Consider the following 19,336-nt stretch of genomic DNA (forward strand, 5'->3'; position numbering starts at 1 on the left):
TTTGTCCAATTTTTGCACAACTGGTAACATTTACAAAGCATCTACTTAATGCAGGAATCTGTTGCCCATTTGCTTTATCCTTTCCAAGTTCACTTATTTTTGCTTTTAAAAGCTTGCCCTAGCTGGTTTCTCACAAAGGTCATTGTAAATAGGGCACTTGATTTATCTGAATAACTTGAGACTTTAATAAAAATGTGAGGTCAAGAGATTTGGGGTGGGAAAATGCGTATTTCCCCCAAGATAGAGCCATAATATATCCCTGACAGTTATTTCCCTTACTTCTTTTCTCCAGAACGGATGGACGCCGCTGGTCCTTGGCCTCCCTTCCTTCATCTGGATATGGAACAAACACTCCCAGTTCGACAGTTTCAGTAAGTGACATAGACTTTTCCAAGCAATTCAGTTTGTACAAATACACCCTAACAAATCAGCTTCTGAGTCTTTACTAAAATATCTGATCTTTCTTCATTTTTTTGCTAACATTATTTAATATACTAATTATTTTTAAAATTATTTTAATTATTGGTTCTGCTGCTTTTTCCTCCATTTCCCAGCTCCTATCATCTTGCACTTTGCCTTTAGCATTGGTGAAATCCCAGTGCAGCACTTGGCTCAACTGATCAGTTGAGAGGCACAATGTGTCGGAAGTGGCAGGACTCTGAAGAGATAGTACGTAATTACTAGCCAGCTCTCAGCTTTTTTATAGCTGGGAAATGAAATTCTTGTCTGCTTTCAAGTTCTTAGTATGAAAACCTCTGCTATCAGGCTAGCAGAAAGAAAAACTGATCATCAACATCTGTTACTCAGCTCCAATAATTTGAACCTCCTAATAAAGCTTTTCAATTCTTACATGTCATTAGAAAGGCTGGCTGCAGTTTGGTTGAGTTCTGTACTTTCAAAAGACAAGTATGTCATTACTACCAGTAAGGTAGCAGCACCCTGTTAACCCTTATAACTCTCAGATACTTCATACAATGAATTTTATTCTTTAGTTTGTGCGAACTAGATGTTGTGGTTATCCACATAACAACCTTGCAAAGCCAAGTATAGAAACATTGGAACTCTTAGGGCTGCCTATACAGTCTTAATGAAACACTCTTTTGTATGTGTGTTATGGTGAGTGTCTTCAACTGTGTGGTCACATATCACTGCCTCTTTCCATAATACTTCTACTGATCATCTTGCTTTTTATTTAGAATATGCTCCTAATTGTAATACCTGCATTAATTAGGACTCAATACTCCATGTTATACAAATCTTACACTGAATGCAGTATCATTATTCTTGTGAGAACAATGTTCTGTTCTATTAAGTTCATCTAGAAAGTTTCTAGTGCCTTTCAAACACAAATTTATCATCACAGTTCCTTAGGAGGCGAGTGTTAAATTCAGTCTAGATAGCAAGAGAAGAAATTGTGGTCAAAAGTTTCCTATTAGTATAAATTGGTATGATTAAAATTTGATTTTACAACGATAATTTCATCTCTATAGCTTCATATATTCAGACACTTTTGCACAGACCCTAGTTTGCACAGTTTCCACAATTTGTTATCTTTCGTCCTTCAAGACATTTGGGGTTTTAATGGTTTTGGATTTGTTTGGGTGGTTTTTTTCAGTCCTATTAGAAGACACGTGACTTGATTTCAGTCTCCTGCGGGAGAAGTCTAAAGGCGGTGGAAACATGTAGATTCTGCTTTATTTTTTGCTTCCAAATGAGGGATGACACTTGAAAAACACACGTTTATCCTTGTCATAGCCATCATGAAGACGAGATATAGATCATCAAACCAACACTGGAAAAGCTGGAGAAGACCTTCTTTCAAGTTAGATAAATATGGAACAGTCAGTTGAATGGGCCAGTGTTCAGTTTCATCTCATCTTCTATCCATTTTCTAGATGAAGAGTAACATATAAGCTACTGTAGTATTAGCTTGAATTTTTTTACTGGAGAAGAGTTGGCTAATTCTGCATCTGTAATTAAAACACCGGAGGATGTTTGCATTAGTTTGCTGCAAATATTGAATAGAGGGATGTGATTACTTAAAAATCAATACTTCAGAAAGGTTTCACTTTGCTTTCACACTTTTTATTGAAAGGTTGTATGCCTTAAGATTGCTTGATAAGCCCTTGGCAGATGAAAGTCCATTTCTCATCATGGTCTTTATCTTCAGGGCTTTCTTTAATTATACTCTGGAATTACAAACTTTGTGATCTGATTGCCTTTAAGGAGAGAAAGTGGAAGGGGGATTTTGTTTGGTCACCCATGAGTTGACTAGCACTGCTTTCCCACAGATTTTGCTGTTGAGAGAGAGAAAGTTTTTAATGCTTTTTCTAGACTATCAGTTTTGATTTTTTTCCTGATGCCAGTAACTATGTGCTAACTTTCCTTAATGTGGTAGGTTTAGTTTAAATTTGTTTTGAATAAGATGTGTATTTGTAATGCCAGAACTTGAGTACCTGCTAATGCAGGTTTGTAACACTCTGTCTTTAGTAGTTCCTGCTCTGTTGGCATAAGCAGTGTGCACAGCAGAATAGCTATGAGCAAAGGGGCTGTCAAATACCCAGACCCTTCATCTTGGCTTCAGTGTGGATTAGACCGATGTAAGCTGATGTGCATTCCATATAATCATCACTGTGTGGACACTGTGCTGGAGATGACTTCCCAACATGATCACTGCACCGAGACCTGCCTGAAGGAAAACGTATGAAGTGGCAGCTTCCAGTTCCAGTCACACTTGGGGAGTTCATGCATGTCTCAAGGCTTTCAAGAGAGCTCTTTTCTGTAAATAGCTCTTTGCAGTGCAGAGGGAGTAGATCTGGGATCTGGAGCCAATCCGGTTATATTTTTATTAAAGTATATGATCTTTAGGTTTATAGGTTCTCACATTCAGATCTCCGTTTCAATCCTGGCTAGAATTCTCTAGGATCTGCAACAATCTGCTTAGTTTTAATTCAGTTCAAGTGTAGCTGTTACCTTGATAAATTTGGATGTACCTGGTTTAGGTGATTTCAGAGTATTTTCTCTTTGCTATCAATATTGCAAACATGCAGGACTCAGTGAAAAGCCTTGTCAGCATTTGGTTTTCATTGCTTGGCCATACTTAGCTTTCTTTTCCAAAAGCCATCAACAGCAAATAAGTCTAGTAAAGCATGCCAGGCAAGTTAAAGCTTACCATACGTTTTCTATAATGTATAATTCCCTGCTACCAATACTTCTGGTGCTAGGATGCAGTCTTTTCCAGTTTGAGTGAGAGTCATTGTAGCAAAAGGAAATGTTTTTCCACTGGAACAGTGTACATAATTAATTTTATCAGATCAGTAAGGAGCCTTGGAACTTAGATTAGGATGATGTTTTTAGTAAGGCCCGCTGGTGTTACTCAGTGCTACTCTGGTTATTCAACACTTGTTTTTCCCCTTTGCTTTTAAAGGTGATTTTTAATTTGTCCTTACATAATGTATTTTCTTCCTTTTGTAAAATGGAAAGGGGCATTGAAAAATCACACAAGAAAAAAAATGCATTTGCTAGTTGACCTACAACTGTTTCCCCTGAAACATCCAACATTTGATGTTATTAAAACTTCCCACAAATATTTGTTTTAATCTCAGCTTTCTTGAGGTTCCAAGAATTAAAGCAGTTTCATATTTATCATTATCACAGGACATGTGTCATATTTAAAGATGAATAAGCTGTTTTAACTCTATAACAAGAAAATCTTTTAATCTTACAACTCTTCAAAGTCAGCTACCTACATTTTGTTACTGTCTTTTTGGTTAGAGAAGAAGCCTGATGGATAAAGGAAGGGAGAAATAAAATCCTGACCATCTACATTAGCAATTTCCGATGAGAGCCAATAATCAGCAAAAACACTCACGTCTACACAGCTCCATAGCATTCTGCATGCCGGTGAAACTCCTGAGCTAAGAGAGCATGAGGGAAAAAGGAAAGAAAGTTGCTCACCACTCCAGGAACCTCCTTGTCCTTTCCAGAGTAGCACTGGTACTCATGTGCCTTCCTTTCTTTCTCCTGATAGTAATTTACTTGCATGATGAGACGTAACGGTTCCAGAATCAGATGCAATGTTTCCCTAGCCTTCTCTCAAAAGTTTTCCTGATCTCACCAGCTCTGTCATTTTATGGAAGGGTTGGATTAGCCTAATGAGAACAATAAAAAGAGGCACCTGGTCTGATAAATAGCTTTCTTTTCCGCTGGAGTGTGCAGTGTCCTGCAGAATCCGTTCCTCTTCCATTCATTAGCTGACCCCTATGCATGCGTTTAGTGCATTTCTTTTCTGTATTTTTTTCTGTACTCAGTCATCATGCTCATCTCAGGAGAAGCTGCACCAGCTGCCCTTTCAGCCCACGGCAGATGAACTTCATTTCCTGACAAAGCATTTCAGCACTGAGAGCATCACTGATGAGGAAGGGCGCCATTCTCCAGCCTTGAGGCCTCGATCTCGCAGTCTCAGGTGAGCTTCAGGTTGTTTGTTGTATTTTTAAGATATTGGACACATGTATTGCATTTCTATGTGTGCTTTCAGATCTAAGAAAAGTCATTGTAGTTCTGTTACATACTTTTGAAACATGGAAGTCATCTCATCAGAAAGGGTATAAATTTTTTACATTTGGTGCTGAGGTTTTGGGTTGCAAAATGGTTAGCAGAGTGTGCTTTCGTATCTTCACAAGAACGCTATGAAAACATAATCCACAAGCATCTCAGGCTAAATCTGTAGAATAGATTTCCTTTAGTGAAGTTTCATTTCAGAATTTTGCTGCATTAATGTAAGGAAGTGGTTACAGTCACTGTTAATAACTTTTCCAGCAGTGCTTCTGAAGGGTTATGAAAACTAGAGTAGGTCAAGTCAAATCCTTAAATGGAATTGCACCCCAGAGGAATTTTGTAGTAGTGCTGAAAACATTTCCCCTGCATTAGCAGTTGAATAATTTGTATGGTTGCTTCAGAGAACTGGTTATTCAACGATAGCTTTCCAGGGGTTATTTCCTTGTGCAGCTGATTTTTCCATACTTAAAACCAGAAGCAACTAGAACCTCATCTTTCACAGTATTATAGAATAACTGAGGTTGGAAAGGATCTTTGGAGGTCATCTTGTCCAAACCCCTGCTTAAGCAGATTGCCCAGGACCATGTCCAGATGGCTTTTGCATATCTCCAAGGACAGAGATCCTACAACCTTTCTGGGCAATCTTTCTTGCAAGCCTCAACAACTTTGTGGAATAAATCCACAAACATTTCATATCATGGCAAAAGCCTTAAGCTTTGCTATGCATTTAGTGGGGGACTAAGTGAGTGAAAGTCTAGAGGTGTGTACCTCTAGACACAGCGTCTTGTGAAAGAAAAAGGATTTATGCAAGTAGGGGACAAGGAGGTGAGGTCTCCCTTCTTCTCATCTGAGGTTTTCAGAGGTGAATATCACCTTTAAGTTAATGGACAGGATTCAGAAACTCTGACAGGTGGAAATACTGAATCAATGTGTCCAGCTCAGGAGCTAGGCCAGGGTTTGTGATAGAAGGATGTGAAACAGGCCAAGATAACAAAAAAAAATTCCATGGTGAGTATTGTGTCATGGCAGACCTGACCTTTCGTGATTATTTGTAATTATTTGTATGTTCTAAGCTTCAGTGCAGGCTGCATGGTAATTGCATATGGATCTACTAAGTGTAGTTACACAGTAATCTGCAGGAGCAGGTAAGTACTATAGGTAGTAGCACATTAGCCTGTGATCTCTGCAAATTGCCCTGTACTAAGACTCATTATATGATTTGTACTAAGTCTCTTTGAACAATAGTCCTACTTCAGACCTGCTGCACTCTTTAATGCTATCGCTGAGTAGCGTAACTGCAGTAGTACTAATTCCTTATAGATAAGACAGCTACTGCAAGTAGACAACACTTCACTAAAGTAATTATTGTCCTTTCTAACAGAGACATTTTACTGTTGGCATAATGAAGCATATAAGACACTCTTGCTAATGCAAGAATGATACAAATAATAAAATGAAGAGTCCAATTTTTTTTTTTTTTTCCTTTTTAATATGGATTATCAGCTTGCTGGGATTTTACCTTTGTGAGCCAATTTAAAAACAGAGTTATCATATAGTAGGTTTATAATTTGTGACTAGACTAGATTAATTCACTGTGTCATACATCTTTGATTAATCTTCCTCCTCTCTTGAATGCCTTCTCTAGCTCTCTCTGGTTTTCAGTGTGATAATGGCCAGCCTTGTTAGTATGCCAAAGATTAGAATGAAGTAATTTAATTTTTTTAAACTTATTGTACCTGATTTGTTTTTCATTTTCCTTATTGCTAGTACTGTGACACTGTGGCTCTAAAGCACCCTTGCCACTACCAAGCATTCATGCTGGCCCTTGCACCTCAAAGGAAAATTGATATGTCTGACCGATTGGAGCAGTGTTTGCAGGAGTAAATACCCTCTTTGGCAGAGGGTTGTGTGTCCTTGTAAACAAACAAGTACCGAAATATGTGAAAACCAGACCTTACTCACTGCACAGATTGCTTTTTTTATTTGCCCACACGATAAAGTTGGCTCACGTGGTGAGAGGATATTTTTACTTACTTAAAAAAAGAAAAAACCTGAACAGTTAATTAGTTCAGGAATTTTCTAAAAATGTAGTATTTTCATAAGCATTTAATGGTCTTATTGATCAGCTGTAATGAGAAGCAGATGAACAAAATACATCAGATGTTTTCCTTAATTGGCAGATATAGTGTTGTAATTTAAAAGATGGTCTGATATTTATGACTGACTGTTAACATGTATTCATTTTTCATCCTTTATGACGGCAACCTTACATCTTTCTTTATAGAGAGGAACTGGTATTTTGAGATGTCACTGTCAAATGCTTGGACTATTGTTTTTGAGGGTCTCCTTTTCAGAAGTATCAGATGATTGATCCTTTTCTGCTTCTGGATAGAGGAGAGTATTGCCTAGGTGTAACTTCTGAAAAGATCTACTTCTTTGACTAGAAATTTACCATTTTCTTGTACCTAGCTGAAAATGTTCTGTTCATACAGAGTACTTTTAATGATCAAAGTGGATGAAAAAAGTAACAAAGCGTACAGTTGTGGAGGGTAGCACTGGTGGATGTACACTGACAAGTTGATAGCACCTCCGTTGATTGAGGTGTCTGCCAGTGAGGCCTGAAGATACTCTAAATTCTATGCCAAAGAAGTGGCACTGGTTCTTTTCCAGCTGCTCTCCTATGCAGGGGGAAGGAGGTAGCCTGAGACCAGCACTGGAATCCAAAAGTGTGATATGCTTATAAAGCTAGTTGCTAAAGCCAGGAGACTGTTCTCTCATCCATCTCCAGTAGATCCATTACTTACATGCTAGACAAAAGAACTATTTCTATGTGACCCACCTGTTTTGGTGCTTACAGGGTGTCTTCAGTGGAAGAGAGTATTTCTTTATTACCTGCAGATGTAGTTCCTGAATATGATATCTTGGCTGTTCTCTTTTTTTTTCCATGTGTGTAATGCAGCCTTCAATTCCTTTAACTTACTGAGTGATAGAGATGCCCAGGCTACATTCATTTTGTTTAGAACAATCCTGGGCTTACCTTGGAAAAGATCTTTTCTTCCAGGAGTGAAATGCATAAAGAATGAATTTTTGCACCAAGCTTTGCATCATTACTCTTTTTTTTTTTTTTTAAGTTCAAAGATGCTGCCCTCCATTTTTTCCCAGTTCTCTTTACTTGACATTTTGCTAACACGTGGGAATGCATGGAGAATGTCAGAGATAAAAGTAAAGTTAACTAATAACGACTTCTTCAGGAGCTGCCTTTGTGCAGTCACTCAGCCCACCAATCTGCTCATTTTTCTTGATCTCTTTTTGTATTTCAGCATAATGTTGTCTAGGGAGAAAAGGGTTGAAGATTGTAGCAGTGAATTTTTATGTAGTTGAAATAGATGAGATCATCCTTAATCAAATATGCTCCTTCATCTCTTTGCTGGGTAGTGCTTTTTAAATGCAGTCCTCCAACCTGACTTTTGACATACTAGATCCTGCCATTAATATACAGAGACAACCCTTAGAAAATACCAGTTGCCAAAAAAGGCATCTGGCAAAAAAATATCCAAGAGGGGAAGAAGGAATAGGTGTTGTGGAACCATACCAGTGGCCCACATAGTCCATTTTTATCTTAAAAATTGATCCTGCAGGTTGTGGAGCTCTCTCGGCTCACTGCACTTAAGCATCAGCTTTAACCCCTCGAGTAACCTTGGTGGTTTCATCACTTCACGCTGCTGCTTTTGGAAGGCGCCGTCTGCCACAAGCTGCGGAGGAGCAGGCGGTGCTCCCTGCAGAACGAGGATTCACCCAGCCATGGGTTTGCCAGAGGAGAATAGTTTTATATTCTGAAGCATAAGGCGTCTGTTGCTTATGAACATACTTTCTAACTACATTACAGATAATGTTGGTCTCAGCTTTCTCTCTCAAAACAATGAGTTCTATGAACTTGATTTTAAAAAGTTCTTCAAAGTCACTGATTTTAAATTTATTCCTTTCTGGTTTCACTCACCATCTTTATGGCTTTCTATTAATAGGAAAACTGGATATTCTTATTTGCCCTGTGTACTGCTCATTACTTTAACTTTCTAGTGTTTTGTGTCTAAAGCAGTCTCAGTCTCTGTTGGCATGCCTAAAAACCCGTAAAGTATTGGAAAGAGCTAGTTGCAGCCCCTGTGTAAGTCTGTAGGAAAAACTCATTGGTCCTTACTTTCAAAGAGATTGTGATTGAAATGTATTCCCTTTCCGCTAACGTTGTCTCCTATATATACTTATATATTTATTGTTTACTAATTTAGTATTTATATTTACAAATATTTAGAAAAGCCCCTATTTAGATTGTCACTAGGAACGACATTCATAAGAATGTCATTGATAAGAATGTCACTCCTAGTATAAAGAAGGGCTGAACTGGAAAACAGTTGCCTGATAAAAAGCCAATCACAAATAGTATTTGCCTGCAGATTAAATGTAGCCGAAGCTCAGTGTTTGTAAAAATGAATTAAAAGAATCAAAAAGTATGTAAAACTCAGAAATTAATTTTCAAAGTGCTTGGTGAGAAAGCCTCTTTACTTTTCTGTTTCACTGTTTGCCTGCCTCAGATCCCCCTTTTTGTAGCAGCACTAGAATAACTGCTCAATGTGGACTTCCTGTGCTCTTTGGTTATGATTATGCAGGAAGGGGGAACCTTTATATAAAGACTGAAAAATAATCTAAAGTTACATGTTTAATTTTATGTTGTAATTCTGTGGAAAACTGTATTTCACTATTGTTGTGCATGTTGCATAAATTCAGACTTCAGCAGATGGATTCACCTCTGTTGAGTTCAGTTCTCCTTTGGTCATTGTCCCCTCCAGGAACAGGATTAGGCCCCAAGGTCTAATTGTTGTGGTCTGTGTGAAGCACTGAGCCATATTTACTCTGAAGTTTGATAGACTTTTTGACATAGATATTTCATATTTGCTTCTGCTTCATTTTCTCCTTTTTCCAGGGGAATTTTCTGACTTACTTCTAGTATTAATATAATTTGAATGAAGTCAAAGATTTATATATTAATTTCTTGGGGGAAGAGGAAGGCCAATGCTCTGCTCACCTTCAGCAGAAGGTTTAACTTAGTTTCTACTTCATACAACTTTAGCTCTCTAGTTTTAAAATTCTGTATGTGTGTGTCTGGAGATCAAAAAATTAAGGCCTATGGTTTTGATTTTCCTATGGACACTGGATTTGGTAGCATGCTGTAAATGCATCCTAATTAAACCGTTATGTACAGGGTAGAAGCAGTGGGGAGCACAGTGCTTTTAGCTTCTGTGCTTTTTCCTAATAAATACAGCTGTCACAGTGAAGGAAAAATTAGGTATTCATAAACACCTCAGTTCTATTTAGTCACAGTTAATCTAGATTTTGTAAGATTTAAGTTATTACTATAAATGCCGCTCCTTGAAATAGCTGTCTATAAGCTATTTTCACTTTCTAGCATCAGATAAAGACACATGAGTTTTGACAAGTTGAAGGCTAGAGACCTTTGTGGGAGATAGATGTCACTGAAAGTCTATCACCACATCATTTCCTAAAGTGGAGGGAGGGTGAAGAAGGGGAAAAGAGAGAGTAGTTTTTCATTCTGCTGTTAAGCTTAAGGGGACGGATATTATTCTTCTAATGTCTGCTCTGCTGAAATGAAAAACACACTGACAATAATCATTTCTTCAACCTACCTATCTACACCAAAAGAAGCAGCCTGCTTTTTGTCTTAAAATTTTATGCACGTGCACAGTATGTGTCCTCTGTTTTACAGAAAATAATCTGTTCCTTTGTGAGGCTTGAAATGTTGGACTGGTTTCGTTCTGTACATTAAATTTTTGGTGGTAGATAGATGTGTGAAGGTTTTGCATTTGAAAAATTTTCATGCCAGTAAAATGTATTAAATGCCTTTTTTGGGGGTTTTTTTGTTTTTTTTTTTTTTTCCTAAATTTCCTTATGTGGCCTTCAGTTATCTGCCTGTATTTAGTTACCAATCCCGGTTTCTTTCTCACCTGGTTGTGTCTCAAAGGTGCTGTAAAGTAATCAGCAGTGCCTGGCCACTTGCCTTTATTAGTTAGATATCCATCTAATTATTTCTGTAGTTTCCCAGGCTAAGGATCACATAAAAAATTATGGTGCAGTATATTATGTTGCAGTCTTGCAGTAGTCAGCTAGACTTTTAATTTGACCTGTTATATTGGGCAAATTTATTTAGAATGACAATTTGAACCTTGATCCTAGGTTTTATCCAGAGTTGTTTGGATGCTCTGTTGTTTTAGGTTGCAAAAAGTGGCATTAATCAGCTTTCAAAACTGCCGGTGCCCAAGGAACCTAAAGGGATCAGAAGTGTTTACTTTATTGCCAATCCCTAGAGTCTACTTTGTTTCAGAATCATAAAAAACAAACCCAAACCCAATAAACTCTGGTATCATTGTGGCTCTCCTTAAGGAAACACTACATCTCCTGGCAGGACAGCTTAAGTAGCATGATTTCTTCATAGCTCTTAATTTCCTGTATCCATACCCATAAAAGCAAAAGGCAAAACCCCTCATGTTTTATTGTAGCCCTAAGACAGCAAATACTTAAGCACGCACAAATTTTAGTAGGACTACTTTAATGTTAAAATGAAGTATGTATGTGCCTCCATTTTTGTGCAGTTAGTATCAAAGGGCTAAATATATCCTTGTAATTTAAACCTCACTTAAATCACACAGAGAAATAATACATTATATAAAAATAAATTCTTCAGTAACAATGTTTGCCAAGTTCTTCAGCTCCATATGGACTGCCAGTAAAAAAGTGTCCTGTGTTTGTGTCAGATGGTTTGGTCTGGGAGAAAAAAGGATAAAGATAACAGGCTAGATGTGGGAAAGAATTCGTTTGCAAGTCTGGAATTTAAATGTTCTTTTATTCTTTTTATTATGTCATACATTACTTATGAATATAAATGTAAATTTCTTTTTTAAAGAAAATTCTCCTTGCTTAAAATTAGCTATCTACCAAGTGAAGGGATATATTTTCTTCAAAAAAAGTTGATGAAAATGTGTTTTTACCTGGTATTCAAAACATCCAAATCAGTTTTTCTCCTTTAACATAAGGATTCAGTGAGAGATTTAATCTGAAGTGAATTTTCCCAGGCTGAGGGATAAACCTAAATAAAAACAAGACACAACGTAATTCATGGAATTCCGGTGCCAGGCATGAAGAGAGATTGGTATTGCTATATTCTATGAGCCAGTGAGTTAAATTTTCTTTGAATTGTAAATATATGTTCCCAAAAGAATGTTTTTTCCTTTAAATAGGTTAGCAGCAAGGTAGCAACTGTAATTCATTCCAAGTTTAAAATGCATTTATTCCATTTAGAAGGATTCATTTCATCCTTCACAAGCAAGTTTAAAATGTTTGAACTCATTCAAAACAAAATTGTATTTTTTGGCATAGAGGAAATATTTTTAGCAATATGTAATACTCCTAAAATCATAAAGACAACGATCATGTACGATGCCAAATAATTGAGGCCCTTGCTTGTCTTGATCATTAGAACAAGGTAACTGGAGAAATGAGATGCTGTAGGCGATCCTGTAGCGAGGGATTATCTGCATTACCTCACTCCAGCTGTCCTCAGTGGCAGTGTGAGTCAGAGCACTGCATACCATCAGATGTGATGAAATGAGATGCAACTCTGCTTTAAAAAACCCACCCAAACAGTAATATAAATGCTGTTTGTCAAGATTTAGTGTCCTGGATTTTTTTGGTGTGCCTTGAAGTTTCTGGCTAACCTATGCATACATGCATATGCATCCGTGTTGTAACATGCCTCAAGGGAGTGCAGTTTTCATAGAAATATTCTGTTCCTATTGCTGGTGGTATTTATATAGAAGATTTAGCTGAATAGCACTGCTCATACATCCTTTCTGTAGTGTGGTATCCTTCAGACAAAGGAAAGCAAGTCATCCCAAGTTCCTTGTTTCATTTTACTCTGCTCCCTTCTGGCACTAGAGACTCCAGAGATAACAGTGATTTCTTTCTGAGCAGGGCTGCTATCACTGCCATGGAAGGCAGTACGAAGAGAACAAGGGAAATATCAGCTGTACCTACAACAAATGCACCGGGGTTTTGTGTGCTGCTTGTATGTTAGGGTTTGCATTCAGTGAAAATAGGTGAGTTTCTGCTTGAGCTCATGTGAAGACAGGAATGTTAGCAGCTTTCAGGTGACTGTACACTGCCATGGCTTGCTAGGATTTTCTCTGAAGTTAAGCATCTGCCCATTACTGAAGTGAAAGCTTTGGAAGGGCTGCAGTCAGTGTGGCAGCATTATGACCATCAGTGGATTTTGGCGGGTTTTGATGTGATATCTATAAATGATAACGTGCTTTCTTTTCTCCTCTAGCCCGGGTCGCTCCCCAATTTCCTTTGACAGTGAAATAATAATGATGAATCATGTGTACAAAGAAAGGTTTCCAAAGGTAAAGAATCACTTTTTGAATACTGCGTTCAATGAACTTGTGACCAAGCTCAGAATTAATTTGTAGTGCTTGTTGGAGAAGGAGCCCAGCTCCTACGTTTCATTTCCAAGCAGTGCAGTTTGCTGAGAGTTTGAAGCTGCTTTCTCTGCTTCCTATGTTAATTCTGTAGTAGAAGAAATAGATTGAATGGAGAGATTCAAATGGAAAGGGTAAAAAGCTTTATGGTTTTGTGTATGTATTTCTTATTTACTAGATTTCTCGTGTCTTTTAATGGGATGACAAATGCTCACAAGAGTAAGGAGAAGAGCCGTGCTTTGGCTCTCCATATATTTTTAACTAATCCATGTTTTTTTATTTAAATTTTGAATCACATCAAGGCTGGGAGAGGGAGGTTTTGTTTATTTTCATATATACTTTAAAAAGCTTTAACAATTGTTAAAAAGTAGTTTCAAAATAAGTTTAATAACATTCTCTCAGATTTCTCTACATAACTGCTTTGAATTTGCTTTGTACTGATCCAAACTTCTTTGGTTTTGGTAGACTTTCCATTTACATATTGGAAATGCAAGGTTTTCTTTTAAAATTACTCCAAATTATAGTGGAGGTTTTGCCAATAAGGAAATTTGCCCCTGGGCCTTTTGGTTCCAGAGAAGCGATGAAGATAGATTTGGATTTTAGAAAAGTCAATCCCTATTCAGTTACATTAAAATGTGCTGAAGTGATCTGCGGTGAAAATAAGCATGGAGTTTTTTAAAAAAGCTGAATATTGAAGTCTGTAAAATCAAGCTTTGAAAGTTAACATCTCATTGCAATGAGTGTAGAAGATTGACATCTCGCTGGAATGAGTTTAGAAGATCATGTATCCCACAGCTGTCGATACAGCCATTCCTTCCTGTTCTACCAATAGGAAAAATAGATGTTTCTCTGGAGACAGGATATCAGGGCTTATAGTGATAGAAATGTGTCTATTGCTTGGGGCAGTGATTTTTAGCTTCCTTGGTCTTGTCTAAAAGGTCTGAAAACTGCTCCATATCTTATGTCCTTCCTCTGGAGACCCAAGGAGGAATTAAAGCCTCAGCACCAAGATATTTTTATGGTCATTTGCATTTTCAGAAAGTGTGTTCTGATTAATATTTGTTGTTTGCTCATGTGCACATAACTTTTGCCTAGGGAATGCTATTTTTATTCTCAGCAAAATGCTGTTGTGTTTTGGAATTTTTTTAAAGCCTCTTGTGTTTTGGAATTGCAAGTATGTTACTTTAGCACCTGATTTGTTTATGATTTTAAGTTCTGGGATAGTAAAATTTAAGAGTAATTTCTCTTTATTCTGTACTCTTAGGCCACGGCACAGATGGAAGAGCGGCTGGCTGAGTTTATTGCCTCTAATGCTCCAGAGAACGTGCTGCAATTAGCAGATGGGGTCCTAAGTTTCATTCATCATCAAGTTATTGAACTGGCCAGAGATTGCTTAGATAAATCACGTGAAGGTCTTATTACTTCTCGGTACTTTTATGAGCTGCAGGAAAACTTGGAGAAACTTCTCCAGGATGTAAGTGCTCTCTGGAAAGTGGAATATATTATTTTGATTGAAACTTTAAACAATAGCCAAAGCTTTGATTTTAGGAGAGACAGTGTGGATTCTGGGGGAAGGGCAGTGGGTGGGGGTGTCAGGATATCTGAGTTATTCCGGTCTGCTGTGGGCAGATTTGAGTAAATCACTTCACCTGTGTACTTAGTTTGTACAAGTTAAATATGCATATGAGTAAGTCAAAGGCAGTCTTTACCATTTATGAAAATTGGGTTCATCCAGATGAAGCAAATTACTGAACTTTTGTTTCATGTACTTCAAACCTCTGAATGACTTATTAATTACAATAGTGCCTTCAAGGAGTGAAAACACCATAGTTTGTAGTGTTGCTATAAATTTTTCATAAAAGATTTTCTTGAGCTGAACTTAATCTGGTTGTGGGGTTTTTAGTACTTCAATGTGTTGTGTGGTGTTCAAAGCATATGAAAATACACAAGGGGGCACAATTTTAATGCATGCTCAGTGTGCTTCAGCTACTCATTAAAAATCGCTCTTTTCCTTTAAAATGAAAATAACATTAAATTAAAAATATCTCTCAGAATTTATGCTATAGCTGTTGTGAAAAGTCAGTGCTATTAGCAGTTTCTGGGTCCTGACCTCCCTTTGGGAAATGTCTCCTTAATCCTCTGCTTTGATTTAAGGAGATAGATAGCAAACTGAAAACACAGGGTTTATAAAGATTGCAGTGTCAGATAACAAAGAGACACCTGGAAACAGAACACCTGAAATAATTACTTTTCTGTGATGATTTTTAATCTGTTTGGTGAAGATTTTTATATGTCATTGATCAGTTTGCAAACCCACTGGCATGAATTGCTATGGTTTGTGCCCCTTTGCCATTCTTTTCAGACATTAGAAAATGGCAAATGAATAAAAATACAATATTAATATACAATGATTGTATTAAAAAGCTTTGTGAAACTTCAAAATCTTCCCTTGTATCAGCTAAAATCTTTGGCTACCCTACTTATCTGTGTGTGGCTGCCATTTCCCTGATATTTGGTATGCATGGGAGGAAAATGACTAATGTTTGTTTTTGTGGTGTTCTGCCTGGATGGGGAAAGTAATTTTGGGAGATCAAGAGAGGCAGGGAATATCTTTCGGGGCCCTGTGTGGTTGTCTAACTATGGGATATCAGTAACCACTGTGAATGCATTTAATAGTAAAATATGTGTTTTCTTGTAAAAGCGGTGTTCTTTGGATGCTGTGCAAGAGTTTGACCATTGATGCCACCATCCAGAGCTGGAGAAACTGCATCTTATCAAAGAAACTGTTCAGTGTTTGTAGTCTTTAAGAGAGAGGAAGATGTTTCCGGAGTTTGAAAGTGGCAGTGTAGCCTTCCTGGGCAGAATAAACATCACGCAGCCCAGCAGCGACCGGCAGAGGCATGTGAGCAGCCCTGCGTGTGTGGGGCAGGCAGTGTAAAGGGGAGATGGAGGGATGCAGCTAGATGAGTATGTGTCAGTGGGTGCACCTTCTATCTCCAGAGCCTGGAAGCGGGGTGTTTGCTTGCATCACGTATGAAATAAGGGATTAAGCCTCTTTGGGTGGTGATTTTAAAGTTAAAAAGATTTCGCTCTACGTGGGTATGTGTGCTCAGCAAAATAGCTTACATTTCAAGGGCTGCAAGGGGGCTACAGGGTGTTTCACTGCTTCTGGTGGTAGATACTTGGAGCTTGAAATTCTCTCAGACTTTCCTTCTCCATGTGTGGACAATGATTTCTCATACCATAAGGAATTAAGAGAGCAATAAATTGGGTCTAGCCACTTCTGGGCTGTACTTCCAGGCTTGTGTTCTGGCCTGAAGACATTAATCAGGATCTCGGAGGTCTGGGTCATATAAATCTGCTTGTTTCTTTCCTCTCTCCTTTCTAAGAACAAATCCTCAAAACACACTTCTTAAATGTCCTTTTCCCCTTGATCCTACATGCATTATACTGCTGCTCCTAAGCACAGGGCAGGATGGCATTGTTGAACTGTTATTAGAGAAAATGCAATGGTTGTCTCTGGGCTTTTTCAGGAATAGACATTCAGAGCTCTCTTTGACCTCTTCCTCCTTAACTTCTGCAGAGTGAGGCTGAGAGAAGGCTCAGCTCTTAACTTGAATTGATTTACTTTAAGAGTAAGGTGGGCAAGAGACAATTAAAGGGAAAGTTTAGAGACAAGGGAGGCAGAACACGCTGGGAAGGCAGAAGACAAGGAAATTAAAGACAGCAGAGGAATGTCAAAGACTTCATTCTGTATCTCTCATTTGTGTTTTATATCCTATTTTTATGTTCCTTGGCTTTTCAATATTTTTGTATTTAAAAGCTACTTCTTTTCTCCTGCTTGCCAGTCTGTGCTCTGCCCTCCAGACTGCATTCTGGAAGGAAATAATTGGGACATTTCATTCTAAATATATAGAAATCAGTGAGAATATTTCTTTTGGAGGACCTACCTGAAACGCAAGAAGTTTGGAGTCGAGTTTAGATTATTCCAATTTGAGGGCAGGGTTTTGCTTAGCTTTTAAGGTATCACACAGAGTTACATGCTATATAAATAATACCAACTGGAAGGTCATCAAAAAAGCTTTTCCGCTTGGGCAGTTGTATGGTCTGTGCAGTAGAATATATAGTTTTATGGTATATTCTTATAACATATAGAAAGACTGGGAAGATGATTTATTGGTGAATAATGAGGTCAGCAAGTGGCAGGAATACCCACAGATTTTCATACAGTTTTGCTGTGAAAGAACGGATTCTCTTGACATTCTTTTTGAAGATGACAGTTCTGGCATGGGGTAACAAACTAAACTTGCACAGTATTTCAAACCATGGAAAAGAAACTTGATATAATATGTTGCAGTTTGAGTCTACTTTATATTGTAAGAATGTAACTATACAACAGAGTAATTGGGTATGTAAAAATGAGCTATTTAAATATACTAAACCAGAAAGATTTTAGAAGTTTTTAGATCCTGGCTTTTGTAATAAAATGCCAGCAAATCTCATTAGTTATGGCAAATGAGATCTTTTCCCTTGTTTGGAGTGTGAAATATTGTCTTCTAGCCAGAAAAAACTTATTGCATCATTGAAATTATCCTGAAGTAAAAATGACTTTAAGAGATTTTCTTTATTTTAGAAAACATGAACTTGAATGTTGCACTTCACACAGTAAAAATATTGAAAAATAGGATAAAACACTTATGAAAACGAATATGTGACATTCAGTTCTTTATCTGTTACTGTGGGGGGTGGCCTTAGAGGATGGGATGGGACCTCACGGCACTGGGGAGAAAAAAAGGGCTATAGTCAGTTATTACTTGTCTGAATTGACAAGATAAAACTGGCCAAAAGAAGTTTAATGGCTTTTGCATAGGTGTAGCCAATTGGCGAGGAAGGTGAAGGATTACAGGTGTTTCTGTGCATGGAATAAAAGGAACAGGGGAAGGTGTTAGTATTATACTGCAGTGACTAATGCTGTACATTGGCAAATGGATATTCTGATTGGAATTGCTGTCTTAATATAAGCCTGAGTGTAAATTTATTGGTTCTTGGCATTGCAGGTCTATTGTTTTGGTTTCCATCAGTATATTAGCTTAATTACAGCATTGTGACTTGCATATCCCAGTTATTGGTCCTGTTGAACCCCAGGGGAGGACAGTGATTTTAATTTCATGCCCCAGTAGCTACAGTTAGTGACGGATGGGTCTTTCAGATAAGGGAATCGGTTTGTAAATTACCCGTTGCTACCTCCTGTACACGTGTCACTGGCAATGTGTGCAGGAATGGCATCAGCCTCTACCCACAGCCCCTATAGCTTCTCCCTCCTCCCCTTGGGAGGCGGAGGGGAGGAAACCCTAAGATGCCACCAGCAACCTTCAGACAAGCGTGTCGTCACTGGGAAGCACTGATGAGATGGCACGCCTCATGCCAAGGCACGTGGAAGCTGCAGGCAGTGCTTGGCTATATAACCCTCTGGTTTCCACACACTGTCCTGGGGACAGATTGCAAACAAGATGTCTGTAGGCATGTCCGGGCTGTCCTGTGCGAGAAGGAAGCAAGAAGAAGCAGTTTTGCTGAGGATCTTGGAAGAGCAGCGCTGTGCAGAGATGATGGCTGAGTGGCTGTTACAAGTTGTGTTTTATTTTTTATCCTTTTGCTTTTCTGTATCATTTAGCAGTCATGGTCTAGCTTTTAATTTCCAAGATAGGCACCTGATTAAATTAGTTGTATTTTCAAATTATTTTGCCTAAATTGTCATAGATGAGAAAAGGAGAAAAAAAAAAGGACTTGATTTAAAAGATTAAGTTTGTTTTAACAGTATAAATGAATGCAAACTGATGAATGATATATATTTTTTGTGTAATGTAACTTATGGGGGGGAAGACTTTCCAATCGCATGGCTCATTTTTCAAATAATACAAAATTGTTGATGTGTTATTTATTCATTTCAACACAGCTAACCCCTGGTGATCTGGAATGGCTTTTCAAATATGAAAGCATTAATTTCTCTCTAGAATTCATATTTTAACTTACAAGTTTGCATAATGCATTAGGGGACACAGAGTGAATACTAATCACCTTCATTTTGATTATTTTCTATGTTATAATTAGAAAATAGCTTTCAGTTAGAAAAAAAATTGCAACTTACTTCAATGCTTTCAAAATTATCTTCTTTTTAAGGCTCTATAGCCAGGAAGCATCTCAGATACTGGTTTTAGGTAATGAACTAGCAGGTACAT

The 19,336-nt window shown here is 37.8% G+C and overlaps 1 protein-coding gene across 17 annotated transcripts in view; it reads left to right on the top strand.

The window, feature by feature from the left end:
* Nucleotides 1–19,336, top strand: part of MAST2 (microtubule associated serine/threonine kinase 2) — a 218,721-nt gene that overhangs the window by 159,511 nt on the left and 39,874 nt on the right. For 16 of the 17 annotated variants that reach the window (XM_030495064.1, XM_030495069.1, XM_030495071.1 and 13 more), the window contains 4 exons: nucleotides 293–371; nucleotides 4,311–4,465; nucleotides 12,950–13,025; nucleotides 14,365–14,574. In XM_030495064.1, coding sequence (XP_030350924.1) covers nucleotides 293–371; nucleotides 4,311–4,465; nucleotides 12,950–13,025; nucleotides 14,365–14,574 — 520 coding nt within the window. Of the gene's footprint in view, nucleotides 1–292; nucleotides 372–4,310; nucleotides 4,466–12,949; nucleotides 13,026–14,364; nucleotides 14,575–19,336 lie in introns of those variants that run through there. The other variant, XM_030495076.1, reaches the window with a different exon arrangement.

This window comes from Strigops habroptila, chromosome 8, assembly GCF_004027225.2.
Source record: "Strigops habroptila isolate Jane chromosome 8, bStrHab1.2.pri, whole genome shotgun sequence".
Taxonomy (NCBI): domain Eukaryota; kingdom Metazoa; phylum Chordata; class Aves; order Psittaciformes; family Psittacidae; genus Strigops; species Strigops habroptila.